General features: G+C 39.0%; 1 protein-coding gene across 1 annotated transcript in view; it reads left to right on the forward strand.

The window, feature by feature from the left end:
• The window catches only part of PCDH15 (protocadherin related 15), a 913,479-nt gene that overhangs the window by 544,413 nt on the left and 345,984 nt on the right, over nt 1-23,082 (forward strand). Inside the window, exon 11 of the mRNA XM_029061331.2 lies at nt 5,784-5,896. Within this exon, the coding sequence (XP_028917164.1) occupies nt 5,784-5,896 (113 nt within the window). The remainder of the gene's footprint in view (nt 1-5,783; nt 5,897-23,082) is intronic.

Here is a 23,082-nt window from a genome sequence, read left to right on the forward strand (position 1 = left end):
TGAAAAGATCCCGGGCTCGGGAGTCAGAGGTCGTGGGTTTTAATCCCGGCTCTACCACTTAACTGTGTGACCTTGGGCAAGTCACTTAATTTCTCTGGGCCTCAGTTTCCTTAGCTGTAAAATGGGGATGAAGACTGTGAGCCCCATGGGGGATAACCTAGTTCCCTTGTATCTACCCTAGGGCTTAGAACAGTGCTTGGCACATAGTAAGTGCTTAACAAATACCGACATTATTATATCCGTGGGCTTTCAGTGTGTGTGGAAACCATTTGATGAGTGTTCCCTCGGCGGCTGTCACCCAGCAAATTCACCAGCTGACTAAAGATTGAGGGGAGAGAAGTGGAGCGGGAAGAGAAGATGTTCTGTCCTTCCCCAAAGACACTACCACTTAGTTTTTCAATGGAGCTGTGGATGTCAAAAACACTCAAGTGGATTGAGGAAATGGAGAATTAGAGGGAATAAGAGAAGTGGTGCGGTCTAGTGGATAGAGCCCAGAATTAGATGTTAGGAGGACCTAGGTTCTAATCCCGGCTCCACTGCTTGTCTGTTGTGTGACCTTGGGCAAGTCACAACTTCTCTGTTGCCTCAGTTACCTCAACCATAAAATGGAGGTTAATACTGTGAGCTCATGTGGAACTTGGACTGCGTTCAGTTGATTAATTTGTATCTGCTCCAGCGCTTAGTATAATGTCTGGCACATAGTAAACGCTTAACAAATACCATAAAAAAATTCCAGGGCATGATAGGTGAAAACTACATTTCCCAGTAGGTAAATAGGGCTAATAGGTAAATAGGCAAACATTTCCCCACAACCAAAGGGGTTGTTCTGTGCAGAGTCAAACTCCCTGGTGTTCTCTTGGAAAGGGTGTATCTGGAACTTTCCCTAATGGTCCTTCTTCTGTGTGGTTTTGCTTCAAGACCTGAGGACATGCAGGGAGACTGTCTCTTTAATGTTAGTTAATCCTTGTAGGAAGACAATAAAGAACTGATTTTGTGATTTATCATGAAGCATCTTTCCTCCCCGAATTTATGTGAATCTTTTTTGAAACTAGCTGCATTTTACAAGTGTCCTGGGTGCTGATTTATCAAGAGTTTCCTTTGGTTTGCTTTAACCCATCTACTTTAAACTTCAGTGGGCATTTTTGAGGTCCCAGGGTAATGGAAGTTGATACATGACAATCCCAACTCTCAGACAATGCACTGATAATTTTGGACACTTTCCCACTAAGTCTTTGTCTTTTGAAATTGAAGGCTCCAAGTATTTTTCAATCTATCTTCACCAAGAAGTGCTATTTCCTTCATAATTATGTTGGTTGTCCCTTCAGCACTTTTCCAATCTCAATCAATCAATTGATGCTATTTTTGGTGCTTACTGTGTGAAAAGCACTATTCTAAGTCCTTCAGAGAGAATGTGTCTGTTATATCGTTATATTGCACTCTCCCAAGCACTTAGTACAATTCTCTGCAAACAGTAAGTGCTCAATTAATTATGATTGAGTAAGAATGACTGATTGAGTAGAGATGATGGAAATGAACCTTGTCAAAAAGGAGTCTCTATTTAAATGTGATCGAAAATGCTCACATAATTTGTAGTAAAATTGTCATTTTTTAAATACTGTGGCAAATTTTGTTTTTTATTTTGTTCTCATGATCAATAAATACATTGACCCTACTGCACAATAAGTACTTCAATAATATTAATACTATTACTGTGCTGTAGTGCGGAACTGGGTCCTTGGTAAAATGTAATGGTACCAAAACATGGAGATTACTACCTAATGGAATTTACAATCACTGTACACTTTCTGAAGATGCTGAGCATTTTGTAGCTTTTATAATTACTGGTGTATAGTAACTAGAAATATAAATGATTTGACAGTGACTCCTAGTACAACATTTATATTTGTACATTTTGTGGAATTTGAGGATGGTCCTGGGTATGTCTTCATATTCACACTCACAGATGGATAGTTCTCCTTTTCGATAGTCTCATCTTTAAATATTAAATTTGCATTACTTACACTTACTTTACATTTTTATAAATATATTGGTGAATAGATATACAAATATGTAGGTATTTACTGCTTTTAAATATTTGTTTATCAATTGTACTGAGCACTTTTTTCCAGAACAACATATTGATTTTTGGGGAATGATAAAACGTATAATATTTCAGACACAGTTCCTGGCCCACATGAGGTTCACAAGTTAAAATGATTGGCAGGATAGGTTAGTGACATACATGGAAAGAAATGGCATAATAAAAGTAAAAACAATAAATACAGTTTTCATTTTTTGCCATTCTGTCAAGGTTACATCAAGGTTTGATGTAGATCAACAGACTCAAAATTTTAAGAGTTATGAAGAATTGCTGCAGCAAAGTCTTCTTTCCATCCTGCTGGAAGAGGACTGATTATCACCACTTTTAAATGAAGGAAAGGGATGCAGAGAGACTGAATTGGTCATTCAAGTGGATACCATTCTCCTCCCTCCTGCAGTTAAATGTCAAAAGTGGAGTGCAAAGACAGTGAACATTATTGTTATTAAATAGCTGGCAGTGTTTAATAACTTCTTTGCCAGGGTTCAAAATAGCTGCTATCTAATTTGGAAGCCATTTTCTCTCACTGTGCTTTTAGATACTTTTTTTTTGTTAACTGTTGCCATTCACTACATGCCAGCCACTATTCCAAATACTGGACTAAATACAAGCTAATCTCCTGGATTTTTAAAATTATTATTATTCTTATGAGCCACCTTTAGCTGTAATATGCCTTGCCTAGTGAAAGATTCTTCTCAGGGTGGTCTAGTGGAAAGAGCAAGGACCTGGAAGTCAGAAGAACCTGGATTCTAATTCCAGCTCAGCCACTTGTCTGCTATGTAACCTTGTGCAAGTCACTTAATTTCCCTAGGCCTCAATTAATTCATCTGTTAAATGGGGATTAAGATTGGGACCCATGTGTGACATGGACCGTGTCCAAACTGATTAGCTTGGATCTACCCCAGTATTTATTTCACAGTGCCTCCTGGCACATAATAAGTGCTTAACAAATACCATAAAAAAGTGCAAAAATCTAATGAACATTTTCAGTACAAAGACACAAGAAAAAAAAAGAAAACAGGAGAGTCAACTTGTCTCGGTCTAAGAATTCTTGGCTCAAATACTTTACTTTTTTAAAGTTTACATTATTCATCCTTTTTGTTACCCACAAATCAATGTCAAAGTATTTTTCCAAGATGTTTATCATATTACCCTTGATGAATGAAAACTAAAAACTCTCTTCTGACCTTTGCCCTTCCTCATTTGAATTTGACTTAAACAATATTTTAGCTACAGATGAGACTATATACTGTTAAAGATTGCTTTTCTATTGCTTCCTGTGGTAATCCTGAAGTAACTGACTGAGACACTCACCTGCCTATAAGTGGATCATAGCCACTGATAAGCAGCGTGGTTCAGTGGAAAGAGCCTGTGCTTGGGAACCAGAGGTCATGGGTTCGAATCCTGGCTCTGCCACTCGTCAGCAGTGTGACTGTGGGCAAGTCATTTCGCTTCTCTGGGCCTCAGTTCCCTCATCTGTAAAATGGGGATTAAGACTGTGAGCCTCATGTGGGACAACCTAATTACCCTGTATCTACCCCAGCACTTAGAACAGTGCTCTGCACATAGTAAGCACTTAACGAATACCAACATTATTATTATCATTATAAGCAGATACCATGATTTTTTTCTTTTTATGGTATTTGTTAAACTCTTACTATGTGTCAAGCACTGTTCTGAATGCTGGGGTAGATACAAATTGATCACATTGGACACGGTTCCTGTCCCACATAGGACTCACAGTCTTCATAGGAGGGAGAACAAGTATTTAATTCCCATTTCAGTGTGGAAGTAGAATGGCTCAGTGGAAAGAGCATTGGCTTGGGAGTCAGAGGTCATGGGTTCTAATTCCAGCTCTGCTCTTGTCAGCTGTGTGACTTTGGGCAAGTCACTCAACTTCTCTGGGCCTCAGTTCCCTCATCTGTAAAATGGGGATTAAGACTGTGAGCCCCACATGGGACAACCTGATAATCTTGTATCCCCCCAATGCTTAGAACAGTGCTTTTCATGTAGTAAGTGCTTAACAAATACCATTATTATTATTATTATTTCACAGTTGAGGAAACTGAGGTATAGAGAAATTAGGTTAGCTGCTCAGGGCCACACAGCAAGCAGAATGAGGGTTGATAGCTGCTAGAAATGTTCTGATTGACTTATTTTAACCTCAACCTCCACCTTTTACCTACTGGGAAATGCCATTTTCACCTTATTTTAAAACCTGACTCTCAACCTCCATGAGAGCTAACTCAGATGCTCGTAACATCATTTTTCCTGCAGAGATAAATATGGTTTTGAGAATTCATGTATAAAGGATTCAAAAATAATGGGTCTAGACTAATACCATGAATTTGAAGAGCACTCCTATTTTTCCCAAATACATACATTTCACCTCAATTATTGCATGTCATCCTGACAACATCACTGTGAGGTATGTCAGGGTTTTGATGTCCATTTTGCACTTTGAAGCATTGTGATAAAGCCTATTGGCTGTTATTTTTAAATACACTGTTTAGTCTCTAAATGATGAAATTTTTTTGTCAATTTCAAAGGATATGTGATTTATTAAATTATTAGATTGTAGGGGGGGTTTCTCCATTATTCAGAAGAGTGCATTGTTTTTCCTCCTGGAGCTGGAAGGGAAGGATTAAGTTGAATTCATTCTTTAGAAGGCTCCCACTGTACTGGTCTATGCTGCTTGAGATGGAGAGAATTGAAGTGTAGATGAATCAGATGTATTGTTCACTGAGGTAGATTTTTGCTAGAGCTGTGAAGGTAGAATTTAATTTCTGATATTTTCTTGTACCTTCATCTAATATGCTTCATAGAATGGATAAGAGTTTTATAGGCAGCCGGTTAGAGTTAGTTCATTTGGCTCCTTATTTTCATTGATAAAGGACACTGAAAACAAAGTACTTATGCCTGCACATGATGGAAATCATAAAATAGAATATGAAAGGAAAGAAATCTGGTAGAAGTGAAAATGGGGCTGCATTTTTGTAATAGATGGTATGTCTTTCCCATCTGCTGCAAATGTGAAAATGTAAATGACAGATTAACTCTGGTAGTACTCATTTTGGGACATATCCCTGCATCTTCATATCTCATCTCCATTTAGTAACATGGGTGGATATGTGAGTGTGTGTGTGTGTGTGTGTGTGTGTGTGTTTTGCAGGCAAAGGAAAGGAGTGAATTAGTTTGCTAGGACTGCCATTTCTTATACCTAAAAATTGAATGCAAATTGCCTTACAAAAATGGAATATAAAAAAAAATGAAACTGAATTCAAAAACTTCCATGGAAAGTTAAATGTGTCTGGTCAGAGCCATCTGCATATTGGAGGAGCGCAGATGTTGCCGTTCAGAATTATCCACTGTTATATAATAGTGACCTGAGAAATAAATCATTTAAAAAAAATTCCAGGTTAGTTGATTCATTGTTCCAAAATATGTAGGGAAAGTTATCTAATCATAAGTATCTTGCCCTTTATTATGAAGCACAGGGGACACAGTGTGTCACAGGTGATTTAATTTCTTTTCTAGATTAAATCATTAAATCAAACTAAATTGTTAATGATTGTGATTGTGTTCCTCTATTAATTAAATAAATGAAGTATACAGTTAAGGCTGCTCTTCGCAGTACGTATTTTTCTCAATTATCTATAATTTAAATATTGATGCCTTTTTACAGGTACTCCTGAGGATTATCTACAATATTTCTATATGGATCCTTCAACTGCCGAACTCAGCCTTCTACAGCCAATCAACAGGGATTTTCACCAGAAATTTGATTTGGTTATTAAGGTAATTTCAACTCCCGTTTCCTTGTTTACTAAACCATTTAGTACTGTAATCCCTTGAGGTTGCTTGTCATATTTCAACCATTACAAACAATTCATTCTTCTGGCTGAGAAACAAGCCTTTCTATAGAAAATAGTTAGATTCACTTTTAAATAAAAACAGAATTGTCTTACACATTTTTAAAAGCTATAACATATTTGTTAGCTGTTCACAGTTAGATGAGTCAATCAGTGGTATTTATTGAGTCCAACTGTATGAAAAGAATGGAATAATATTAACTCATAAATTTCCTATCAGTGTTTATACAAAAATTATATAGCAGGGAAATAACATGGACAATTTACCAGGGCTTTCAGTAAAAACAAAACAAAACGACTTTATCAAATGAGCAAATTATTAATAACTATAAAAGTCTAATTATGTATGGTGAATAAGATTAAATGTTTGTTTACACTCTAAGCTAATATGTAAATATCACTTTTTATGAAGGTAAACATACATTTGGATATGTGGAAATATATGATTAACTTATCTTCAGTTATTTTTCTTGTGTATAGAATATAAAAAAATCCCTGGACAAAAATATCTGTCCAAACTATTGAGGAGTGCATTTATTATTAGAGTTCTTCCTGGGATTTATTTTTAATATAATTTTAAATGAAAAGCTGTCCTCTGCTTAAGCCAAAGATTGATTTTTAACCATTTTTTTACATACTGGTACCTGCCCTTCACATATGCCATTTCACAGTATATTTACTCTTCAGTACTGCTGCTATGCATATGTATGAATATTAAGGATCAGATTTTAATTACTTGTAATAAAATAGAGTACTTATATTCTGAGGCCTCGCTGCCCAGAATGCAATTTTGAAATGTCAAAAAAGTAGCACAAACACAAAAATCAAATTTATGAAATTAGAAAGAATGCTGCAAAGCACATGTTCTTGAAGACTTTTTATGTTTGTTTTTTTTTCCTTTCCTAAAGAAGGATCTGAATGGTTATGATTTATGGAACAATTTTGGTGGTCTTAAATCAGGGTTCTCAACAGGAGTTTAATCAAAATCAGGTATCTATTTTTAGAGTGTATGCAGTCGCTACCAGAGATTAAACTACTGCCAAAGCCTCAGGTACAACTTAAGAAAGGGGCAAAGAAGGGGAAGTCAACAACAATAACAAAATAAAATGCTCATTTATTCAATATTGAAGACTAGGTTTCATAGATAAAATAGCTTTTTCCTTCCACGTGCTCCAGACACTATAAAGATTTTAGCGATGTTGTGAAGATGCGGACTGTAAGTTTGTTGTGGGCAGGTAATGAGTCTGTTATAATGTTATATTGAACTTTCCCAAGTGCTTAGTAGAGTGCTTGGCACACAACAAGTCCTCAATAAATAAGACTGACTAAAGTATATCTCTGAAGTATATTTATTTTTAACATTATAAAGAAGAAATGCAGAAGACCATTGGTAGTGAAAGAGAAACAAATGAATGTGATAAATGGGGTGAGAGAGAAATTCCAACCCTAGAAAAGGCAGTCAAAAGAATATAATTAAGCAATTGCAGCTTTAGTTTGTCAAATGTAGAGCTGTCCTTCATTTTCCAAGAAGACACTGACGATTATATCCTTACTACATATGCAAGGTGACTGAAAGGCCTATGGAAACTGACCTCCCTTATGCACTGTGCATATATTGAGATAGTATACTTCTGCACTGATGCATCTGTTCCAAAGGAGCCTGTTTTCAAGACTCTCTATTGGTATCTCAGTCATGCCAGAGCATCCATTCATTAGCCTGTTGTTGGGTAGGGATTGTTTCTATCTTTAGCTGAATTGTAGTTTCCAAGCACTTAGTACAGTGCTCTGCATACAGTAAGTGCTAAATAAATTTTGATTGAATGAATGAATGAGAGCAATCCTCTCCTGATTGTTGCCAACCAGACTGATCTATCTGGTCAACATTTCAGTGCCCCAAAAGTTCATTGGTCTTTCATATTGTTTGAGAGTTCATTGCATATTTAAATAGTGTATTCTGCTCGCCCTTTCAGTTTTACATAAAGCACCCAGGATAAAATCCTTATCTTCCCACCTGAACACTGTCCTTCCTCTGACTTTCCTATCAATGTAGATGGCACCATCATCCTTCCTGTCTCACAATCCCATAATCTTGATGTTATCCCTGACTCCTCTCTCTCATTCGACCAGTATATTCAATCCTGTTGGTTTGACCCTCACAACCTTTCCTCTCCATACAAACTGCCATCACATTAGTCCAAGCATTTATCCTTTCCCGCCTTAATTAGTATATCAGCTGCCTTACTGACTTCCTTGCCTCCTGTCTCTCCCCACTCCAGTCCATATACTTCAGTCTGCTGCCCGGTTCATTTTTCTAAAAGAATGTTCAGCCCATATTTCCCTACTCCTCAAAAACCTCCAAAGGCTGTCCATCCACCTCAATATCAAACAGAAACTCCTTACGTCAGCTTTAGAGCACTTAATCACCTTCCCTCTCTTACCTCACATTACTACTCTCTTACTACAACCCAGCCCTCACAGTTTGCTCCTCTAATGTTAACTTTCTCACTGCACCTCTATCTCATTTGTCTTGCTGCCAATCCACATTTTGACTCTGGCCTAGCACACCCTCCCTCTTCATATTACTCTCCCCACCGTCAAAGTCTTATTGAAGCCACATCTCATGCAAAAGGCCTTCCTCTACTATGCCCTCCTTTTCTCCTTCCACTCCTTTCTAAGTCACCTACATTTGCTCCCTTTATTCTTCCCCCATCATAGTGCCATACCACTTATGTACATATTTGTAATTTTATTTATTTTTATTAAAATCTGTCTCCCCCTCCAGACCGTTAGCTTGTTTTGGGCAGGGAATGTATTTCTTATATTATATTATCTCAAGAGCTTAGAAGTGTGCTCTGCACCCAGTAAGCTCTCAGTAAATGCCATTACTCAACTGACTGTAATTATCTGTTTCCTCACATGTCTTGCCCTACAAAGCTGGGTGGCTGCTGAACTGACTTTGCTCTAGGATAGCATTGATAGTATTGTCATTACATTTATCAAGTATTATTATTATTATTGTTATTATCACTGCTATTAATAAGCATAATAATAATTTATCCATTAAGCATTTGAAATATGTTCAGCATTCACTAAGGGCTGGATAAATATAATCTATGCATATTGTACTCCGTCGTTGTCCCATATGAAACTCACTTTCATTCATTCAATAGTATTTATTGAGCGCTTACTATGTGCAGAGCACTGTACTAAGCGCTTGGAATGAACAAGTTGGCAACAGATAGAGACAGTCCCTGCCGTTTGACGGGCTTACAGTCTAATCGGGGGAGACAGACAGACAAGAACAATGGCAATAAATAGAGTCAAGGGGAAGAACATCTCATAAAAACAATGGCAACTAAATAGAATCAAGGCAATGTACATTTCATTAACAAAATAAATAGGGTAATGAAAATATATACAGTTGAGCGGACGAGTACAGTGCTGAGGGGATGGGAAGGGAGAGGGGGAGGAGCAGAGGGAAAGGGGGAAAAGAGGGTTTAGCTGCGGAGAGGTGAAGGGGGGGTGGTAGAGGGAGTAGAGGGAGTAGGGGAGCTCAGTCTGGGAAGGCCTCTTGGAGGAGGTGAGTTAACTCACAGTTTAAGAGGGAGAGAAAGAAGATATTTAATCCCAATTTTTCAGATGAGGAACCTGAGACACAAATAAAGTAAGCAATTTGCCCAAGATCATACAGCAGGCAAGAGGCTGAACCAGGATTAGAACCTGGGTTTTCTGATTCCCTGGCCTGCAGTCTTTCTACAGGTATTTAAATTTAATGCTAATTATTATTTGTAGGTGACTCTGGGAAGACTGTTGAAAAAATATATACATACGTGTGTGTGTGTGTTGTGTGCTTGATATTTACATCCATGTTTTCGGTCCATATAGCTTTATAGGCCTTCAAATTGATCTCAAGATTCACACCCTTTCCTAATGTCACCCCATTTCATATGTGAACCTGCTAAAATATTTGCTGTACTTTAAGATTCTATTTATACTTTTTTCTTCCTACTGTATTTGATACATGTTCAAAACAGCACTCCACATCTTCATTCCCAAACCTTGTCTCCCCCACTCCCCAGCTCATAGTGGACAAGGAATGTGTCTGTTATTGTATTGTACTCTCCCAAGCACTTAGTACAGTTCTCTGCATACACTAAGTGCTCAGTAAATATGATTGATGGACTGACTGACTTTCCCATCGTTGTAGACACCACCACCACACTTCTGTCTCAGAAGCTCATAACCTTGACATTATCCTTGACTCATCTGTACCTTTCCACCCACATATTAAATTAACATAAATTCTGTCTGTTATGCCTTCACAACATCAGTGAAATCTGCCCTTTCCATCCAAATTAATTATCCACATTAATAATAACGATGGCATTTGTTAAGCTCTTCCTATGTGCAAAGCACTGTTCTAAGCACTTGCGGTGGTACAAGGTAATCAGGTTGTCCCATATGGGGTTCACACTCTTAATCTCCATTTTACAGATGATGTAACTGAGGCACAGAGAAATAAAGCGACTTGCCCAAAGTCACACAGTTGCAAGTGGTGGATAGGGATTAGAACCCATGACCTCTGACTCCTAAACCCGTGCTCTTTCCACTGAGCCATGCTGTTTCTCTATCCAAGTACTTAACCTAACCCACCTTGATTACTGCATCAACCTGCTTGCAACCTCCCAGCCTCCTGTCTCTCCCTATTCCAGTACATACTTCATTCTTCTCTTTGGGTCATTTTTCTAAAACAATATGCAGGCCATGTTTCTCCATTGCTCAAGAACCTCCTGTGCTTTCCCACCACTTCCACATTAAACAGAAACTGCCTACCATTAGCTTTAAAGCACTTTAAAGTTCTCAATTTCCCTATACCTGCCTATCTTGGTTTCTATTACTACCTAGCATCTCACTTCACTTTTCTAATGTCGACCTACCCATTGCACCTTGTTCTCTATTTCACCATTGACACCTTGCCCTCTGTCCTGGAACTTCCTCATCCTTCACATTTGACAGACTATCATTCTCCCCTTCAAGGCTTATTAAATCATATGTCCTCCAAGAGGTCTTTTCTAGCTAACCTTTTTTTCCCTCTATTCCCTCTCCCTTCTGTGTTACCCTTGATTTGGATTTGTACACTTTAATCACATGATATTCACCCCACCCTCAGCCCCACAGCACTTGGGTAATTTCTGTAATTCATTTTGTGTGTCTTCATCTAGATTTTAAGCTTCTTGTGGGCAGGAAACATGTCCACCATCTGTTAATATTGTACTCTCCCAAGTGCCTAGCACAGAGTAAATGCTCAGTAAGTGCCACTGATTGATTAATTGATTGATAGGGCAGAGTCTCACAGCACAAATTGGTGATAGTGTTATTCTCAATGTTGCCCCTGAAAATCTTGGGTTGAGTGAATAGCAGTATATGCCTTGTAAATAAACTCATCTTTCTTCAAGATTTCTGTCAATCCAAAACAGTCAGTGAATTGGAAACAGGTTCAAGCTCAAGTTTCCAGGTCACTTGTTGTAGCCTCAGGTATGGGGCCATGAAATAGGTTAAACAGGACTAGATCTATCATTCAAAGTTCCGCTTTAATCTGCTGGTAATGAAGGAAGAGCCAGATAATCCTCTAATCTGATTCTGCCAGATCTACCATTATGAAAAAAACCCTAAGGATCTTGGTGAAATTTTGAGATTAATCAAATTTACTTAGCAGTTTCCAGAGCCTGTTTAAAATGTATATGCTTCAAACCTTAGCAAATAATGAAATGCATCCTAAAAAACTATCTCCTCCTGCCTTCAGGACATCTCCACCTGGATGTTTGCCCACCACCTAAAACTCAACATGTCTAAGACTGAGATCCTTATCTTCCGTCCCAAACCCTGTCCTCTCCCTGACTTCCCTGTCAGTGCAGACAGTACTACCATCCTTCCCGTCTCACAGGCCCGCAACCTCCGTGTCATACTTCGAGTTAGGGAAGCAGCATGGCTCAGTGGAAAGAGCCTGGGCTTCGGAGTCAGAGTCATGGGTTCGACTCCCGGCTCTGCCACTTGTCAGCTGTGTGACTGTGGGCAAGTCACTTAACTTCTCTGTGCCTCAGTGACCTCATCTGTAAAATAGGGATTAACTGTGGGCCTCACGTGGGACGACCTGATTACCCTGTATCTCCCCCAGCGCTTAGAACAGTGCTCTGCACATAGTAAGCGCTTAACAAATACCAACATCCTTGACTCTGATGTCTTATTCATCCCTTATATCCAATCCATCAACAACATCTGCCAGTCTTATCTTCATAATATCTCCAAGATCCGCCCTTTCCTCTCCATCCAAACGGCTATTGTACTGATACAAGCTGTCATAATATCCTGACTGGATTATTGTGTCAGCCTCCTCTCTGATCTCCCATCCTACCGTCTCTATCCGCTCCAATCTATTCTTCATTCTGCTGCCCGGATAGCTTCCTGCAGAAACTCTCTGGCCATGTCACTCCCTCCTCAATAACCTCCTGTGGTTGCCTATCAACCTTTACCTAAAATGAAAACTCCTCACTCTTGGCTTCAAAGCTCTCCATCGCCTTTCCCCCCTCCTACCTTCCCTCCCTTCTCTCCTTCTACAGCTAACCCGTACATTCTGCTTCTCTGCCACTAACCTCCTCATGGTCCCTCATTGGTGCTTGTCCCACTGTCGACCCCTAGCCTACATCCTACCGCTGACCTGGAATGCCTTCCCTCCTCGCGTCCGCCAAACTAACTCTCTTCCCTCTTCAAAGTTCTACTGAGACCTCACCTCCTTCAGGAAGCCTTCCCAGATTGAGCCCTCCCTTCCCTCCCCTCTCCATTCCCCCTTCTCCTGCCCTCTGCTGGTCCCCCTTCCCATCCCCATAGCATTGTGCATATTTGTATATGTCATTTATTACTCTGTTTTCTTAATGATGTGCCTATATCTATGATTCTATTTATCTTAATGATATTTATGCCAGACTACTTGTTTTGTTTTGTTTTGTTGTCTGTCTGCCCCGTTTAGACTGTGAGCCCACTGTTGGGCAGGGATTGTCTCTATCTGTTGCCAAATTGTATATTCCAAGCACTTAGTACAGTGCTCTGCACATAGTAAGTGCTCAATAAATATGATTGAATGAATGAAGTATATCCAAACTACAAAGAAATCTAAATATCAAATTCCTGGTGAAAAATAAAGAAACTTATAAGACTTCTATGATAACGTTGCAGTAACTCTATGGGACAAGGGAACATGATTACCAATATCCATGTGTATAATGAATCAATCAGTTCAATAATCAATCATATGATTATGATATTATGATGATGACTGATAATCAATCATAGGTATTGAGTACTTACTGTGTAGAGTGCAATGTACTAAGTGCTTGGGAGAGTGCAATATAACAGAGCATGTAGACACATTTTTGGAATTGGTGCTTCTGTGAAATTCTGTCCATCAGGACTGTGGTTACTGCAAGCAGGTTATCAGACTTGAATTGTTTCAAAGACATGGAGAAAACTATTTGCAGCAAGACAAGAAATGATCAACAACAATGGCAGCACCTCTTGACTCTAACAGTATGGAAGCCTTCAAAAGCCTTCCCAGGACTAACAGATCAAACCAAGAAACACCCAATAGTGGTGAGATTCTGGAATTGAAAAAATGGAAGGATATGCTGACTTCCACCAAACTAACAGATGGGGAGACAGACCTCTCCTCTCTCTGCCCCTACCAGAGCAGCTTTTCTGTTCCCTGAATGGGAAGCACAATTCCACCTGAGAAACCAAGACAGAAGAAGAAAACACGTGTGGGACAATTTGCATACAGCCTAGGTCCCTTCATATGGACCTTTAGGGAAAGTCCTGCCTCTTTCTTCTCCAGTGCTGCCTTTTTGTCAGAAGACTGGGAAGCTCATAGCTGAAGCTATGAAAACAGTCAATCAGGAGCACCCTTTCATTGGATCTTCTTGCAAAATTTCACCTAATTAACATGCCATGGCACAGAATAAGCCAATGTATCATGCAACCCTTATGGTTTAGTACGGTACAGAGATCTTAAATTACAGATAGAGGAAACAGGGGTATAAAGTTATGTATATTAGGTGCTGTGAAGCTGGGTTGAGATGAGTATCAAGGTGCTTAAGGGTGCCATGGGGCTGGGGTGGGGAGAGATTCACAATAAGCTCATTGTGGGCAGGGAATGTGTCTGTTAATTGTTTTACTGTACTCTCCTAAGTGCTTAGTACAGTGCTTGCACCCAGTAAGTGCTCAATAAATATGATTGACTGACAATGCTTAAGGGTTACAGACCCAAGCACACATAGGCTACTCAGAAAGGATGGCAGATGAGCTCTTGGGACAAGTCTCTTGGAGGAGATGTGTTTTGTTTTTTTTAATTGGAGTTTTGAAGTTGGGAGAGTTGCGGTCTGTCAGAAGTGAAGGGGGAGAGAGTTCTAGGCCTGGGAAAGACAAAGCATAAGCATTGAACCAAATGAATTTTAGAGGTACAATGAGTAAATTAGCAGGACTTAATGGAAAGAGCATTGGCTTGGGAGTCAATTCTAATCCCAACTCTGCCACTCATCTGCTGTGTGACCTTGGGCAAGCCACTTAACTTCTCTGTGTCTCAGTAACCTCATCTGTAAAATGGGCATTAAGACTGTGAGGTAAGCCCTGCATGGGACAACCTGATTACCTTGTATCTACCCCAGTACTTAGAACAGAGCTTGGCACATAGTAAGCACTTAACAAATATGTTTCTTCTTCTTATTATTAAATTGGTATTAAAGGAGCAGGGTGTACAGGCTGGGTTTCAATAGGAGATTAGCAAGGTCATATAGGAAAGGGAGAGCTGATTGAATGTTTTAAAGCTGCTGGCAAGAAATTTCTGTTTGATGTGAAAGGGGTGGGCAACCATGGAATATTTTTGAGGAATGGAAAGATGTGGCCTGAGTATTTTTTCTTTTTTTTTAGAAAAAATGATCCAGGAATTATAGCATAATACAGAGTGGAGAGGGGAAAGATGGGAAGAATGGAAGTCATTGAAGAGGCTGGTACAGTAATTAAGATGGGATAGGATATGATCAATGGATTAGTGTCGTAGCAGTTTGGATGGAGAGGAAAGGCTGGATTCTGGAGCTGTGACAAAGAACCTACATGTCTTGACCCTGTGCAACATGGGAGTTTGGTAAAGATTTAGAAATGTGGCATTTAAAATTCTGATTTATATTTCATGGATATAAGATAAGTCAAATGATCTTACTAGAACATGATTGTACAATTTTAAAGAGTAATGCAAAAAAAATTATCAAGTTTTTTCAAGTCAAGACACCATTGTGGTTAATCCAGTCACCGATCAGTGGTATTTATTGAGCACTGACTGTGTACAAAACACTGTACTAAGTGCTTGTGAGTGTACAGAGCTGGTAGACATTCTCTGTCTACCACAGTCTTCAGAACACTGGACATTTTGCAAAACCTACCCCATGACCTCAAATTCACATTTGTGTTTTCTCGTTATTTTCTTCTCATTAGATTACTTCAAGAACATAAGCTTCCCTAAAGGGACATACATTATTTCTATACTTGAAAAAGTTGAACTTTAACTTTATCTTCCTTTTAATTATAAGATCTTGATTGTCTTAGATTTTGTAAAACTCATAATATACTTTTGTCAATCCATCTACCTTTCACCATGGCATCTTCAGGCATTATTCTAAAACAACCACCTCCAAAATCTGGAGGCTTTTCTATTTGAAAAGTCAGTTACATTGTTGTGCTTAAACATGATAATTCAGTTCATCAATTAGGAAGAATCAATTACACACATCCACAGATGGATTTGTGTGCTTAAAAAATGATTTATATTATTAATGGGGTTTTTACAGTCATTATTAGATTCAAATTACTATGTTTTATGTGCAATCAAGGGGATAATAAGCAAAGGTATCAATCTGTAAGAGTAATGGTGTGCCACCTGCCTGAATAATAGCTGGGTGGCAGAGTATTGTTTAGGAATCCTTTGAACTGGTGTAGCTTGGCACTTTTTCCCCACTCATTCTTTAAAGAAATTCCTTTATATAATAGACATTTTATATGTTTTCTTTGGTTGTAAAAGTTCTTATTGTTCCTAATCCACTGTTTGTTTGGTTTGTGAGAAAAAACAACAATGAAGTGAATCATTTACTTCATGGTTTAGAAAAATAACATCATTCAAGATTGGGTGTGTTTTGCATCTGGATAGTGTTACTACTTTGCACTGTATCTTCAGTTTTACTCTTGCCAGTGATTCTTTTCAGCTTGTTACAAAAAGAAAAGGAAAAGAAATCACATTAAATTATCTCATGAGACTTTAGCCCATGGTATTTATTGAGTGCTTACAGTGTGCAGAGCACTGTACTAAGTTCTTGGAAGAGTACAGTTCAACAGAGCTGATAGTCACATTCCCTATCCACAAGGAGCTTACAATCTATGAGGGAGGACAGACATTAATATAAATACATAAATTATGGATATGAAAATCAATGCTGTAGGGCTGAAGGTAAGATGAATATCAAGTGCTTAAAAGGTTAAAGATCCAAAGGCATTAGTGATGCAGAAAGTCAGGAGAATGGTCTAGTGTGAAGAGCATTCAAAGAGCACAGACCTAGGAGTCAGAGGAACAGCATTCTAATCCTGGCTCCAACATTCTTCTATGTGACCTTGGTCAAGTCACTTTACTTATTCGTGGCTCAGTTACTTCACATGTAAAATGGAGATTAAGACCATTAGCCCCACATGGGTTATGTACTACATCCAACCTGATTAGCTTGAATCTTACCCCATTTGTTAGTATAGTGTTTGGTATATAGTAAGCACTTACTTTAAAAATACTATTAAGAAAAAATAGCAAGGTACTCAGGAAAAAGAAGGCTCAATAAGGGAAGGCTTCTTGGAAGAGATGTGGATTTAATAAGCCTTTGAATGTGAAGAGAATGATGGTCTGTCAAATATAGAAAGAGAGGGATTGATGATGAGGTAGATGAGATCTAAGAACAGTGATCTAGTTGGTAGTAGAGGAGCAAAGTTTGCAGGTTGGGTTGTAGTAGGAAATCAATCAATCAATTGATTGCATTTATTTAGTGTTTGTGTGCAGAGCATTGTATTAAGAAATTGGGACACTACAAAATAACAGAGTTGGTTGACATATTTCCTGCATCTGAGGAGTTTACACAGTCTACAGGTAATCAATGAGATAAGGTAGAAGGGGGCCCTGACTGAGTGCTTTAAAGCAGATTGTGAGGAATTTCTGTTTGGTGTGGAGGTAAATGGGAAACCACTAGAAATTTTTGAAGAGTGGGAGAAGTTGAGTCAATTTTCTTTAGAAAACTGATCAGAGCAGCAGAGTGAAATATAGACTGGAGTGGGGAAGTACAGGAGGCAGGAAAGTAAGTAAGGAGGCTGATACAGTAGTCAAGCAGGGATAGCACAAGTGCATCAGGGTGGTAACAGTTTAGATGGAGAAGAAAGTGGGTATTTTAATAATGTTGGTATTTGTTAAGCGCTTACTATGTGCCGAGCACTGTTCTAATTGCTGGGGTAGACATAGGGGAATCAGGTTGTCCCACGTGGGGCTCACAGTCTTAATCCCCATTTTACAGATGAGGGAACTGAGGCACAGAGTAGTTAAGTGACTTGCCCACAGTCACACAGCCGACAAGTGGCAGAGCTGGGATTCGAACTCTTGAGCCCTGACTCCAAAGCCCGTGCTCTTTCCACTGCGCCACGCTGCTTCTCTATTTAGCAATGTTGTGAAGGCAGAACCAGCATAATTTGGTAACAGAATGAATATGTGAGTTAAATGAGAGACGAGTTGAGAATGCCAAGGTTAGGGCCTTGTGAAACCAGCATAATTTGGTATCAGAATGAATATGTGAGTTAAATGAGAGACGAGTTGAGAATGCCAAGGTTAGGGCCTTGTGAGACAGGCTACAATGATGGAAAGTCTTTGGAGGACGGAGCTTGGGTAGGAAGATGAGGAGTTCTGTTTTGGACAGGTTTAGTTTAAGGTGTCAGTGGTCTATCCAAGTAGAGATGTTGTGAAGGCAGCGGAAAGGTGAGACTGGAAAGGAGAGAGGTCAGGGTGTTAAAATAGTATCAAGGCTGTGACACTGGTTGCAAGGCTAATAATGACAAATCATTATTTAAAATATATGCTATTTGAAGTCATCTTCAAAGGTAATTTCTTTTGAATTATTTTTATAACTAAAAATTATGAGCATATTCTACACAAATGATTCTTGATGTTCTTTGAGGCTTAAATTCAGGCCATTGTTGTTAAGTGTGGATTCTAATACAACATTTATACAGAACAATGTAAACATTTGCCAACAGAATTGACAGTAACTGCAGAGTTGTAAAATTAAGGAAGGTTTTTGAAGCTGCCAAATTATTCAAGCACTATTTACAAAGCTATGCTTTAATATCTGGAATTCATATCTTTTCTATTTGTGAAGTATCATTTATCTCAAATAAACTAAAACCTGGATTATTAGAGCAGATTAAAATGAGCAAGTAGTTCATAATGCATAGTCTCTAAATAACTGAAAAAGTAAATGCATTTTTGATCTTATGAGTCCCTTGAACAACTAGAATAGCTAACGTCATGATGAAGTCATACACATGATAAATTAATCTTATTTCCAGGTATATTTTGGGGGTTATGTAAAAATATACCAAATTTTGGCATTTTGTTTTTGCCTTGCACTCAAAGTCATAGAGGATTTGGGGATGAAAGAAACAAAGAGTTTCAGAGTTGTCATTTTGGGGAACCTGCCTTCTCATGGTTTCATACCAATTGAAACCATAACGTAAACTTGATTAGTCAGGGACTCTTCAACTCAAATCTATACAGGAAATCTTGTTAGGATTATTTTTCTTTCAATAGTATGTCTTTTGAAGTTGCTTATAATGTCATTTCAGTTAAATTGGACAAGAATTAGATTTTTTGGTTTGGAATTGGCATAGGATGAAGAATGAAAAAATGACATTTAAAGGTACTTTATAAGTAAAATGCTTCCCAATGCCTTCAAAACATTTTAAGATAGTAATAAAAGGCAAGAATCAATGACTTCAGCTATTCATTTTCCATATCCATTAGAGAAGAAGCATGGCTCAGTGGAAAGACTCCTGAGGGCTTGGGAGTCAGAGGTCATGGGTTCGAATCCTAACTCTGCCACCTGTCAGCTGTGTGACTGTGGACAAGTCACTTCAATTCTCTGTGCCTCAGTTACCTCATCTGTACAATGGGGTTTAACAGTGAGTCTCACTTGGGACAACCTGATTACCCTGTATCTACCCCAGAGCTTAGAACCGTGCTTGGCACATAATAAGTGCTTAACAAATACCAACATTATTATTATTATATCCCAAATACATTATTTTCTGAGAAAGGGATCAAAATGGCTCAGAAGGTTGGAGGTGGGGCCTTCTTATTGTGGGTATGAAACTCTAGTTCAATTATTCTCTTTGTGTTTTATAGATCATATTGAATTACTATTAGATACATTTGAAAATAAAGTGCTAACTGAAGCCTTACTGAAAGCATATCTTCTCCAAGAGGACTTCCTGAATAGGCCCTTCTTTCTTCTCCCACTCTCTTCTGCGTTGCCTTATCTTGTTCCTTTTATTCATTCCCCTCCCATCCCCACAGCAGATATGTATGTAGCTCTAAATACCTGTAATTTATTTATTTATTCATTTATTTAGTTATATTTATGCCTGTCTTCCCCTGTAGGTTGTGAGCTTGTTGTGGGCAGGAATGTGTCTATTATATCATACTCTCCAAGTGCTTACTACAGTGCTTTGCACATAGTAAGCTCTCAATAAATATGATTGAATGAATGAATAATACAAGCTCCACCATTTATCTGCTGTCTGACCTTGACAAATCACTTAACTTCTCTGTACCCCAGGTTCCTCATCTGTAAAATAGGAATTAAATCCTACTTTTCTCCTACTTTAACGCTGAGCCCCTTGTAGACAGAGACTGTGTCCAACCTGATTAGATAGAGAAGCAGCGTGGCTCAGTGGAAAGAGCACGGGTTTTGGAGTCAGAGATCATGGGTTCAAATCCCGGCTCGGCCACTTGTCAGCTGTGTGACTTTGGGCAAGTCACATAACTTCTCTGTGCCTCAGTTCCCTCATCTGTAAAATGGGGATTAAGACTGTGAGCCCCACATGGGACAACCTGATTCCCCTATGTCTACCCCAGCGCTTAGAACAGTGCTTGGCACATAGTAAGCGCTTAACAAATACCAACATTATTATTATTTTGAGAAGCAGCGTGGCTCAGTGGAAAAAGCACGGGCTTTGGAGTCAGAGGTCATGGGTTCGAATCCCGTCTTGGCCACTTGTCAACTTTGTGACTTTGGGCAAGTCACTTAACTACTCGGTGCCTCAGTTACCTCATCTGTAAAATGGGGATTAAAACTGTGAGCCCCACGTAGGACAACCTGATTCCCCTATGTCTACCCAAGCGCTTAGAACAGTGCTTGGCACATAGTAAGCGCTTAACAAATACCAACATTTGATTATCTTGTATCTCTCCCAGCAGTTAGTACAGTCCTTGGCACATAGTAAACATTTAACAAGTGTCAGACAACCTGGGTTTTAATCCCAGCTCTGCCCTTGTCTGCTGTGTGACCCTTGGGCAAGTCGCTTCACTTCTTTGTGCCTCAGTTACCTCATCTGTAAAATGGGGATTAAGACTGTGAGCCTCACATGGGCTATGAACTATGTCCAACCCGACTAGTTGGTATCTATCCCAGTGCTTGTACAGTGATATAAGCAGGATATGTGATATACGAGTATCGTATAACAACAGACACATTACTGCCCACAAAAAACTCACAATCTAGAGGGGGACACAGACATAAATATAAATAAATAAATAAATTACAGATATTTACAGATATATACATATATGCTGTGGGGATGGTAGAAGGGATGGATAAAAGAAACAAGTCGAGGCAATGCAGAAGGTAGTAGGAGAAGAAAAAAGAGCTTTTCAGGGAATCCTCTTAGAGGAGATAATAATGTTCGTATTTGTTAAGCGCTTACTATGTGCAGAGCACTGTTCTAAGTGCTGGGGTAGATACAGGTTGTCCCACGTGAGGCTCACAGTCTTCATCCCCATTTTACAGATGAGGTCACTGAGGCACAGAAAAATGAAGTGACTTGACCACAGTCACCCAGCTGACAAGTGGCAGAGCTGAGATTCGAACCCATAACCTCTGACTCCCAAGTCTGGGCTATTTCCAATGAGCCACGCCTTCAGTAAGGCTTCAAAGTGAGAGGAAGAGTAACTGTAGTATATAGTGAGTGGTTAACAAATACCATTAAAAAGTACCAAAATATATGTTGCCGACACCCCTCAATATGAAGCGAAAAAAGAAATGTTTTAGAGGAACAGGAATGCCCAAACCTCTAATGAAGTGGTATGGCAGTGGACAGTAGCAGCAGGACATGTTAGCAGAGGGCTTCGGGAACATTGTAACAGCAAGGTACAGACAGTTCTGAAAGGGGAAAATCCTTATGTGGATTTGATGAGACTCAGTCACACTATGATTTTTCAGCAACCCATGAACAGTTCAATGTGTGGATTTAGATATTCGTTTATTCAATTGCATTTACTGAGTGTTTATTGTGTGCAGAGCACTGTACTAAGCTGAATTACAACTTGTTTAGAATGTATTCACTTCATTTTAGCACCTGTCTTTTCTTGTCTTATGCTGTCGAGTTGTTTCTGACCCATAGCGACACCACAGACACATCTCTCCCAGAATTTGCCGCTCTCCATCCGTAATCGTTCTGGTAGTGGATCCTTAGTTTTCTTGGTAAAAATACAGAAGTGGTTTACCATTGCTTCCTTCTGCGCAGTAAACCTGAGCCTTGGCCCTCCACTCTCTCCCATGCCGCTGCTGCCCAGCATGGGGGAGTTTTGACTTGCTGGCCTTCCACTCGCTAGCACTGGCCAAGCTAGGAATGGAATGGGAAGGCCTCTGCTTGACTCTTCCTGCTGTAGCCGAAACTGGTAGAGTACTGGAAATTCTCTAGGTGCAACCCTGAGAGGGGTACCTATCAGTAGTCTTACAAAGTCTAGGGAAGAGTAATAGCATCCCAGTCCAGTAGGAGGCAAAGAAAATGATTTAGAAAGAGAGTTGGAACAGCACTGCAGGATCTCCATTAGGAATATACAAGATGGCAATGGTATTATTTGGGTGGAAAGGGAAGGGAGTTGTTCCATTCGTATCAGCACCAAAATTTTTGTTGTCTTTGAGGAGTCATTATGGTTATTTTTTTAATTTTTTTTTAAGAAGGATGTTTTCACACAATGCCCCAAACCTTACTTGTGGTTTTTGTTTCAAGTATTCTGGGCTCACCCCTATCATCCCTGTTCCCGGCCATGCCCTCAACCCCTGTGCTGTTTTCCCTGAGTACCTGATCTTGTACAGTCAAATTGGAATATTGGTGGAGAGTAATACTGAAAGGGACATACTGCAGAGTTCCCGGGAATGTTATGAGAGAGAGAGTTGAATCCCTGCCTCAGAGGTCGAAGGTAAATAGTGTAGATATCACTGAATTTTGAGATTTGCCTGAACCTTGTTTCTGCCCTGAAGAGAGATTGTTTTCCTCTTAAATCAGATAAAAATTGCTTCAGTGATTCTAGTGTCATTTTATATCTCAAAACTCTAAACAGTTTTTTTTATTATTATTTTGAAAGGTGGACAGAGCTATAAGGATTTATTTTTCATTGCTATGTATCATAAGTTGCTTTGGTACTGAGGTCACTTATCTTTGCAACAATGAAGAAGAAATATCTTTCTTTGGTCTTCTAAAGAGTTTTTTTTTTTCAAGAGGCTATGTGCCAGTGTTATTTCATTGTCCTATCAAAAACTCCTCTGACAGTGAATTCTCAAATTTTCTATTTACTGAAAATGTCTTCTATTTGCTCCTCAACTGAATATTAATCCATTTCAAGAGATCTTACCCCCACTACATTTCTGACCTTGTAAACTAATCTCTTTTACAATGTACACAGAAATGTTTCCCATGGAGAAGAATTTTACT

The sequence above is a fragment of the Ornithorhynchus anatinus genome, chromosome 3, assembly GCF_004115215.2.
Source record: "Ornithorhynchus anatinus isolate Pmale09 chromosome 3, mOrnAna1.pri.v4, whole genome shotgun sequence".
NCBI lineage: Eukaryota > Metazoa > Chordata > Mammalia > Monotremata > Ornithorhynchidae > Ornithorhynchus > Ornithorhynchus anatinus.